The sequence below is a fragment of the Solanum tuberosum genome, unplaced genomic scaffold, assembly GCF_000226075.1.
Source record: "Solanum tuberosum cultivar DM 1-3 516 R44 unplaced genomic scaffold, SolTub_3.0 scf00237, whole genome shotgun sequence".
In the NCBI taxonomy this organism is placed as follows: Eukaryota; Viridiplantae; Streptophyta; class Magnoliopsida; order Solanales; family Solanaceae; genus Solanum; species Solanum tuberosum.
The window spans coordinates 973006-983782 of NW_006239161.1; the positions used below are offsets into that span (position 1 = coordinate 973006).

A 10777-nucleotide genomic window follows, 5' to 3' on the forward strand; every position below is an offset into this window, starting at 1 on the left:
TTGAATTAATTTTTGATCAATAAGTGTTAAATTTTACTAGAAAATAGCTTTGTGATAGTATCTTATGCCGTTTATAAGCTTTTGCTTATTTAATAAAATCGTATAAAGAATTGAGACAATTAGTAATTTTACAACCTGTGAAGTTTTTATAATTATGAGAAAACATGCAATATATGAAATCCAAATTGAATATAGAAACAAAACGTCAATTTCATCTCGCTTGAAACATAGCAGTTACACGTGGAAGAATCACGTAGATTAATGGATTCTTACACTACACAACGGGCAAAAGAGGAAAGTAACATACACACCCCCTTCCCCTTACCTACCCAGACACCCTCAAGCCGCAGCGGCCCACTTTATCCATCATTGAGTTCGACACCTTCTTCCCCTACTCTCTGATCATTAGAGGACGATTTTTGATATTTTCTCAGGCATATAGTATACCCACTTCACAAGCCTGCTCAATTTAGTGAAATCAAGAAGCCCCGTTTTGTGGGTTGATTTTAACTTAGAAAATGATCTTTGCTTCTTGATTTTCTTGAACTTTTGCCATTCTTAAATGACAAGTGATCAAAAAACTTTCTGTTCTTTACTGGGTTTTCACTTCAGGTGCATCTTTGTCATTTTCTTCTCTATATGTCTGTGTTTTTGACTATCCAAATGGATTTGCTTATATTGGTCTAACTCTTGAGATCTTACTGATTTTTATATGTCTGTGTTTTTGACTCTATATGTCTGTGTTTTTGACTATATGTATGTTTTTGACTATCATTTTAGCTACATTTTTCTTTTTTTTTTGTTTGGGATTTTCTGGTTGTTTGGCTCTTGGGTTTTGAAGTTTGTGTTTGACAAAGGGTTATGTGTGTGTTTTTTCCAGATGTAGGTGGAAAGAAAGATTAGGGTTTATTACTGTCATTTTCAAGTTTCTATCTGTAGCTTTTTTATGAAAAGCTATTCCTTTTCTCATTAAGAAGAATGTATAAGTTAAAGATATGAAATGCCTTTTATCCTCCACTCAGTTCATGATCCTACACTGTGATTAGGATAATTAAGACAGTGGCCTAAAATATTAAGATAATTATGTAAGTAGGATATCTGAAGAAATTATTGGATGATGATATATGTAAATATGAGATTTTTATGTATCATTATTATCTTTCCAATTGTGAGGTAGAAAATTTTAAGGCCTGGGAATCACTGGATTTGAAGCTGCATTTCTTTTCAGTTTTTCAAGTGTCAAACTAGGGTGAGACAGGTATGAAAGAGAGGCAATTTAGGTTATAAGTAGCAAGATCTTGCATTTAATCTGCTAAGGTCCCTTACGGCCTTAACCTAGATTACCTTGCAAGATTATCAGTTGTCTACTCTGCAAATGGTTATTAAGCTCGCATTTTTCTTGATTTATGAGTTGTATCTAGCTATATGTTTATTTAGTGCTTCTCCAACAAGAGATGATGCATTTGGACTGCCTTCTGGATGATACAAAGGATGTTATCCCCCTCTCTGTTGTAGTACCTCTTTCTTAGAAATGAGATCCAAGCTTATATATGAATTTTCGTTTGCTTTACAAGGTGGTTTTGGATTTTATAGTGTTGCATGATCTATTCTGTGTTAACCCATGGTTGGATCTGGTGTAGGTATTGGCACATCTTAATACTTATGTGATCAGCTCAATTGGTGTACTATCAGTGTTCCTGTTGCAAGTCCCCATGTTGCCGGAGGGTTAGTGGAGTCATGACTTGTGTAAAGATTGTCAGTCTTCTCAAGGGTAAAGCACTGGGTTCATGAAAGTTCTTATGCTAGACTTTCCTTTATCTGGTAGTAGATTGGGAAACATAAAATTTTGCACTGTGATCTCTACCTCTCACCTAAAATCCACCTGGCTTGCTTTTCTTGGGCTTTCTGTTTTATTTCCCAACAAATGGCATCGTAGGTGTTGTAGTTCATGGTTAAACAGACAGCTGTAGAGAAAGTTACTCGGGTGGTCTACAACTTGTTAGTCCCTTGTTTTCTGCCTGATGGTACCTTCGTATTTTTTTTCTGGATATGGTAAAGAACTTGGTTGTTTGGAGGTGGGCCTAGACCATTCCTCCCTTGTCAGCCAGTATATTTTCTGTTACTGCATAACAAATGACAAAGTTAATTTTCTTTGCCTCGTTGTATCAAAATCACATTTTTCATTATCATGATCTTTTCCCAGGTTTCAAGCTACTTGGTATTAACCTGCATTTACTGCCTGAAATAACCACTTACTAGAAGTAATTGATATTGCTGAACTCTTCTACAGTTATGTGCATGTAGCCATCTCCATCCAGGCCATAAATTGTGAGTGTTTGCTGAGATGCAGACTTTTCTTATATTGCAGGTTCTTTTTGCCACCTGCTGCTAGTAATTGCTCTCTGGTTGTGTAGCTATCAGAATGTAGTGGCTCTTCCTCTGTTACCTAAACCTGGGCAAATTCCTTCCACATCTGAACTACCTAGCTCACCTGACAGTGCAACTTTTCAGCCAATTGAAATATCACCAACTATGATCCCTCATTATCCTTTTCATGGAGAACCTTTGCCACCAATGTACCCTTCCTTCCCAAAGACATATGACCCTGTCTTGACTGGAAGATGCCCTGTAAATTTTTCAGTCATTTCAAGCATCACAGCGAAAACAGCATCTGATTGTACTCAATCTTTGTCAACAGTAGTAGGGAACGTAATATGCTGCCCACAGTTTAATAGCTTACTCCACATATTCCAGGGATTTTACAGCAACCATTCTGATACTTTAGTTTTACAAAATGCGGTGGCTGATGATTGTTTTAAAGATATCATCAGTATACTAGCCAGCAGAGGAGCAAACAACTCATTATCTAGCATGTGTTCTGTGAAGTCTTCTAATCTGACTGGTGGGTCTTGCCCCGTGAAGGACATCAGTACTTTTGAGAAAGCTGTAAATACAAGCAAACTGTTAGAATCTTGCAGCACAGTTGATCCTCTGAAAGAGTGCTGCAGACCTTTTTGCCAGCCTGCAATTTCAGAGGCTGCACTTCAGATATCAGGGATAAAAATGACTCTCAGTGATAACAAGAACATAGTTGAAGTACCTAGTGAAATTGATACCCTTAATGATTGTAAGGGAGTGGTCTATTCATGGATTGCAAGGAAACTAAGATTTGAGGATGCCAATACTGCATTTCGGTTGTTGTCTTCCTGCAAAGTCAATAAAGGTAAGTATTTTATCATAATAAGGAACTTTTTACTAAGAAGTGCTAATGTTTGTTTCAGTTTCATAAAACACCTTTTTCCCATTGCTTACTCTTCTGTTCTCCATGCTACAGAAAACCTTCACTGTTCTCTTAATTGTGTTCTTCACGACTAGGGTAATGGATTGAGGGTGGAGGTTTTAGCTGAGACTGCACTGTTCTCTTATTTGTGTTCTTCACGACTAGGGTAATGGATTGAGGGTGGAGGTTTTAGCTGAGACTGCAATGAAGGTCAGAAAGGGATTTGAACTCAAATCTTGTGGTCTTTATAGAGTATAGAAAACTATCCTTCTTGCTTTTATTTACCAAATGGCCCAAATCAAAGTCTTGTGCTTAATTTAGGATGGTGAAGATGGTCAATTTTAGAGTTAGTTTTCTTAATTTAGGATGGTGAAGATGGTCAATTTTAAAGTTAGCTTGCTTAATTTAGGATGGTGAAGATGGTCAATTTTTGAGTTAGTTTTCACTGTTTTAAAGACAATTCTCAAATGTTGGCCCCATTAAATATCATTTGTATTATGTTCGACTCTGGATGTGCTTAATTTCTTATACTAGAAGAGTCTTAAGCCATATTTTGTATGTTTTGAACTTATGATCTTAGGTTCCACCCTTGCCAGTCTCATCATGTGGAAGATTTTTAAGCTGTATTTTATAGTCTTGATTGACAGTATCATGATTATCTAGGTAAAGGTGTTTCTTTGAAAGACTATTTTTTTGTGTCTCAAGAATGAACTGTTTGGATTGGCTTTAAAGTTGGTCAAACCTACTTTTAAGTCATTTTTAGCTTTTGGGAGTGTATGACAAATTTTAAAATAACTTAAAATAAGTTAAAAGTGACTTAAAAAAAGTTTAAAACCAAAAAGTAGGACTCCCTACTTTTTATTTTTTGACTTAAAAGTCATTTAAGTTGGACGTAAAAAAATTACTTTTTAAAAGCTACTTTTTCAGCCAATCCAAAAGGGCTATTACTCTAGTTCGTCACTTGCTTCATTGTACAAAAGTATTGTCGGGATAGTGTTTGATTGGAAGGTAAAATCTTTTGTTCAACTTTACATGAGCAGTTGGGTATGTGCATTGCATGTATATTTCCTGTTAATTATTACAAAAATTGTGCCTGATTGCTTACAAATTATTGAAATTCTTTACCCACATTTTCTCATTTTGCAAGTGCCAAACCTATTCTTGCCTTAGTAATCACATAAGTATTTAGACTCGTCAAATACTAACCGTCTCTATAATTTTTAACTAGGTGACATCTCACAATACTTATAATTTCCTTGTAAAGTTCATTTGCTCGCAACCAATTACATAAATACATCAAATTCCATTTCTTATGTAGTCAAGACAGAGTATAAACAATTTTTTTTTAAAATTTAATCTTGTCCTATCTATATATTAGGTGGGTACTAAGATCTTACTTATTAGGGCACCTCCGACCCATAACACCAAATTTTACACTAAAATAGTGTCAACACTACTTTAGTGTAATTCAACTCCAACCCACAACACTAAATTTTACACTAAAAAGGAATATTCTCTTTATATTCTTCACTCTCTTCAATATTATATTATTATTTTTTATTTCATTTATATTTTCTTATTTTATAATACAAATTCTTTCTTCTATTATACATGTTTTTATTTTATTTTTGTGAAGGTAATTTAAAGTAAAATTAACTCAAATTTTATTGTAAAAAATCAAATATTCATAAGTTAATTTATATACGCCAACTTTAAGTTCTAAAATTTATACTATATAATACTACATAAAAAAATATTAAGTAAACACCCTTCGGGGTGGCCCAGTGGTTTGAGCTTGGGACTTCCATGTTGGAGGTCTCAAGTTCGAAATCCCTTGCCAGCGAAAGCAAGGAGGGGTTTGCCTTCTAGGTCGAGTTCGTTGCACCAGGCTTGCCTAGTGCGGGTTACCTCTCCTATGTGGTTTGCGAGCTATTGCATAGGAGCGGGGGTTTTACCCTGTGCGCACCCAAAGGGTAGCGGTTGCGGGTTTCCCTTGTCATCAAAAAAAAAATTATTAAGTATACAAGGGACTTAATTAAAAACATACAATTTATAGGCCTAACCCATCGGTGACCACCTAAAGTTGGCATCAATTTTCACTTAGACACCTTAACTAGGCTTTGTTCATTTTAGACACCTCATGTCATGCCCAACTGTGTCATTTTGACACTTTTTCGACAATCTGCCAAATTTGTAAGGTGTGTGTAACACACTCGCTGATGACGTGTCAAAGTGATGAATTAAATAAAAACATGTGGCATATATATAAAAAAAAATTATTAAATGATGAATCTTGAGTAGGAAAAAAACTACCAATGACTCATTGACATGTGGCATTTCTTTAACTAAATAATTTTAAATAAAAAACACTTTTAATAAAAAGAAAATTATACCCACACCACCCCCAAATTGTCTTCTCTACTACCCACCCCCACCTCAAACCCCAACCCCTCTCTCTCACTCAGATTTTCTTCTCCACCCACCATTTTGGGTTTTTTTTTTTTGTTTCTTTTTTGCTGGATTTCTGGGTCAATGCAAGTCAAAATTTGGTTCTTTGGTACATAAATATGGAGTCCCAAACTTTCTACTAAAAATTATATAGCTTATCTATTTGATTTGGACTTTTTCTGTGATTATGATGTGAGAAGGCATACAAATGGATTGGAACGCTAAAATTGTTTGTTGTGAATGTAGGATTTGATAATTGAAAATATGATTTCTTGCCATTTCTGAGTGTTTTTTTCTTCTTGAAATTTATGTTGATTTTCTCAAATTATTTTGAGGAAGAAGGACAACAAAATAAGTGAAAGTATTTAAGCTTAAAATTTATGGGCGCTAGAATTCACTTTTTGTTTGTGACATCGTCAAATTTATTTCACCATGGAAAGAGTTTAAGCTTGGAAAATGGTAGCCAAAAAATGGGGAGAAGAAGAAAAAAAAATTAAAATTTGGTAAAATGAGGCTCTCACGCGCGTCTAGTGAGTGTATCACACTTGCTATGCCATCTCAGCAGAAAGTGTCAAATTGACACAGTTGGGCGTGACAGGAGGCGTCTAAAATGAACAAAGCCTAGTTAAGGTGTCTAAGTGAAAAATCGTGCCAAATTTAGGGGCCACCGATGGGTTAACCCCAATTTATAATATGTTAAATTAAAAGTTTTGTATAATGGAAATAATATTATAATATTAAAAAAATGATTTAGTGTGGATGAATAGTGTAACACCTATAATACAAATTCTTTCTTCTATTATACATGTATTTTATTTTTATTTTTTGTGAAGGTAATTGAAAGTAAAATTAACTCAAATTTTATTTAAAAAAACCATATATTCATAAGTTAATTTATATACGCCAACTTTAAGTTCTAAAATTTATACTATATAATACTACATAAAAAATTATTAAGTATACAAGGGACTTAATTAAAAACATACAATTTATAATATGTTAAATTAAAAGTTTTGTATAATTAAAATAATATTAAAAAAGTGATTTAGTGTGGATGAATAGTGTAACACCAAATTTGGTGTGACACTATTCACACACCAAAACAGTGTAAAAAGTGGTGTCGGGTTGGAGCCCTACAACACCAAATTTTACACTAAAATAAGTGTTATGAAGATCTTTGGTTGACCAATTAGATGAAAATTGAGTGTCTTGATATATGCATTATGGTTACATTATCAAACATGTAATGTTTCGATACGTTCTTGTGGTTACAATATCAAGCTTTTAATGTTTCTAGATTTGTTATGAAAATCATTTGACTATATATAATTTTGGAGACAGACCCTAGAATCTAAAGGTTACAGGTTAAGCAAGACTAAAACATAGTACCTAGAGTGCAAGTTCAGTGACAACTCATGAAGCGAAGGTGGAAGTGAAGATCGATGCACAAGTCATACCCAAGAGAGGAAGTTTAAAGTATCTTGTAGCTACAATTCGAGGAACAAGGAGATTGATGATGATGTCGCACATGGTATTTGAGTGGGGTGGGTAAAATGGAGGCTCGTGTCCGAGGTACTGTGTGATAAGAATGTGTTACCAAAACGTAAGGTAAGTTCTATAGATTAGTGGTTTAGACCTGCATTATTGTATGGGGTAGAGTGTTGGCCAGCCAAGAACACATATGTTCGAAATATGAATGTAACAAAGATGGATTTATGGGCATACTAGGAGAAGTATGGTAAGAACGAAGTTATACAAGGCAAGGTGAGAGTGACCTCCATGACAAACAAGATGAGGGAAGCTAGGTTGAGATGATTCGTGCATGTGAAGAGGTGCTCTAATGCACAAATAGGGAGGTGTGCGAGGTTGGCTATAGCAGGTTTTAGGGGAGGTAGAGGTAGGCCATAGAAGAATGGGAGGGAGATGGTTAGAAAGACATGATGTATTTCAGTTTATTTGAGGACATGACCTTAGATATGAATGTTGAAGACTAGAGTAGAGGAGTAGTAGGTAGTTGAGTATTGTTGTGCTTTCATGTGGAAGAGGTAGATGATTAGAGTAGAAGGATAGTAGGTAGTAGAATGTTGTCATACTTATGTGTGAGAGGTAAAGGCTAGTCTCATCTTTTCATTATTTAGCAGTATTAGTTGGTATTCATGTAGTACGTCATTCTTATTTTTTATTACCACCTGCTGCTTCATTTGCTTTGTTTATCCTGTTATTTTCTTTACGATCTTTCTTTGACTACACTTTTATCAAGTTGAGGGTTTGCTGAAAACATCTACACTTCTTTTGTGCCAATGTCGTGTTGAGTTGACAAGGGTCGCCGGTGGATCATTATTTGCACATCCCTCAATAGTTGGTGTGAAGTGTGAGAGAAAATAAAAGAGATTGGGGGTTTAAATAACTATGTTTACAATAACAACAACATATCCAATGTAATACCACTAAGTGAGGTTTGTAGAGGATAGAGTACAAAGATTTTATCCCTACCTTGGAAGTAGAAATGCTGTTTTCGATAATAACTATGCCTACATGTTATAAAAGGAAAGAAAATCAATACCTAATTACGAGAAGAGCTAATTAAACCACCTACTATATTGACATATATTTTAGAATATTCATGAGGACTTTAATATTCCCCTTCAAGATAGTGCACATAAATTATATGTACCAAGCTTGTTGCATGTATAACTTGTTCTGTGATCGTCTATGAACTTAATGAATATGTTTGCAAACTGATCATTTGACTGCATGAACTTTGTGATGATGTCTCCTGAGAGTACCTGTACCTTCTCTCTCTGCTCTGACAATATAACTATCGATCTTTATGTGTTTGGTCCTCTTGTGAAATGGTGGATTCGATGCGATGTAAAGTACAACCTCATTATCTCACATAAGTTTCATTTTTTGCTCCAAATTGTAACTCTTTAACAGTTGCTTGATCCATATGAGTTCTCACATGTAGCCACTGCCATAGCTTGATATTCGGCCTCTACACTAGATCTAGCAATCACATTTTGTTTTTTCTTTTTCTAAGACCAAATTTCTCCAAACTAGAACACATTATCCAGAAGTGGATCGTTTGGCAGAGGGATTCTGCCTAATCTGCATTTGTATATTCAATAATTTTCTCATGTCCTTAATCTTCGCAAAGTAATCCGTTCCAGGGAGCAGATTTTTAATTGCATTCTAATGACTGTCACAAGGAGAATCCAAGAACTGACTTACAACACTAACGGAAGTCAATTTCAGGTCAAGTCATAGTGAGATATCTAAGTTTTCTACCAACCTCCTGTATATCTTCCAGGATCAATAGGCTCCCTTGACTTGGTAAGAGCTTAGCATTTTGGATCCATAAGAGTATCGATAAGTCTACAATTTGTCTTCCCAGTCTCAAGTATATTAAGTGCCATACTTTGTGAATTGAAAATTCTTAATTTGGATTGAGCAACCTCATTGCCCAAGAAGTACCCCAATTGACCAGAAAACTGAAAAAATTGGAAGCATTCATCGGAGAAACAAATTTGGTTACCAAAAAGTGATCGGAATCAGGAGGTACTTATATGGGTAGCCTCGGAAAGACCAGGAAACCCCACTGCAAAAAGAAGCAAGTTGAAAAATGGTCAGAGGAGCTTGCACGCGTCGGCGCATGGAGCAGATGTGCTCGCCGGACAGATTGTTTTGACAGTGTGTTGAGTCAACTGCTGGAGTGATCGACTAGGGTTTGCTCTCCGAGGGGTGGAGAACACTAATGGTATTAGTTTTCACTAAACATTGAAGAAGAAGGGTGTGACGCAAAACAACCCTAGAAAGTCGCTGGAAAAATTACGTCAATGAAATTTTCATTTTTTTATGTGTTGCTGGCGTTAATCAAGCTTTGATATCATGTGAAGCAGAAGAGAAAATAAGAGAGAATATTGACTTTATTTCCATCAAGCTATTGGGGCTTAAATAATCATATTTTACAACAACATACCCACTGAAATTCCAGAAGTGGCTTTGGTGAGGGTAGAGTGCATACAAACCTTATCCTTACCTCGTGTAGGTAGAGAGGCTGTTTTGGAGGACCCTCGGCTCGAGTACAACAAATAAATAACCATTTACATTGTTTGAAAAATGTTTTAAAAAGGAAAGGAAATCAATATGTATTACAATAGGAGTAGTAAATTAAGCCACCTACTATATTTTTATTTTTTTTGAAACTGGTAACTTTTTATATTCCTCAGCATTAAGGGCTATGCTGGCCACCTCCAAAAAAAACTGTTACAACAAAGGAAAAGACTAAAAGAATACTTACAGAGATCCTATGAAGTCCACTAATTGGAACTCCTCTTCTATGTCCTGTTCTTTACACCAAAACCTAAAGTAGTAATTACTTTCCATTTGATCTTCTGTATTGTACACTCCTTTCCTTCAAAAATTCTCTGATTCCTTTCTTTCCACCTACTATATTTATTTACATATATTAAACTATATGAAAACCCCTATTATTTGCTGCTTCCAAACCTGGTTGGCAGGACGTGGCGTGTAATTAGTTTCTTTTTCTGGGCTACCGGATTAATATTTGAGGGCTAAAAATGGTGAATTGGAAATAGAGCCAGCGCAGAGTTCTAGTTCCATGAGCACAACCATGTGGTTTAGCGCTCTTCATGATTTCAAACCCTGCAGTGGTCGAAAAGTTGGTATTGAACTAAAGAAGGGTATTTGGAGCCCCATTATTCTTTGAGTTCCACACCATGAGCCAGTTAGCCTTCAAATATTTTTAGGTTATAAAAAAGTGTCAGTTTTGTTTCCTTGTCTATTCTCTATCTTACGTTTTAAGCTTAGTAGATGTATTTGTTGTTTTTCTATTCTAAGTTTGAGCTTTATTTGCTACGATTTGATCCAATTATGCTAGATACACTGAAAAATCCAGTTAGGTTGTTAAGACGTAAAGCGCTAAATTCATCTGAATAGGTGCATCTTTTGTTAGTGTATTAAAGTTGTATGTAGTCTAAGGCTGGCAAGGGGACGGGGACGGGACGGGGGACGGGGGACGGGGCTGGG

General features: G+C 35.4%; 1 protein-coding gene across 2 annotated transcripts in view; it reads left to right on the forward strand.

Moving 5' to 3' along the window:
- Positions 1–291: 291 nt before the first annotated feature.
- The window catches only part of LOC102603209 (uncharacterized GPI-anchored protein At1g61900-like), a 17205-nt gene continuing 6719 nt past the window's right edge, over positions 292–10777 (forward strand). For both annotated transcript variants that reach the window (XM_006356896.2, XM_006356897.2), the window contains exons 1-3: positions 292–612; positions 1641–1771; positions 2369–3223. In XM_006356896.2, coding sequence (XP_006356958.1) covers positions 1738–1771; positions 2369–3223 — 889 coding nt within the window. In that variant the 5' untranslated portion in view covers positions 292–612; positions 1641–1737. The remainder of the gene's footprint in view (positions 613–1640; positions 1772–2368; positions 3224–10777) is intronic.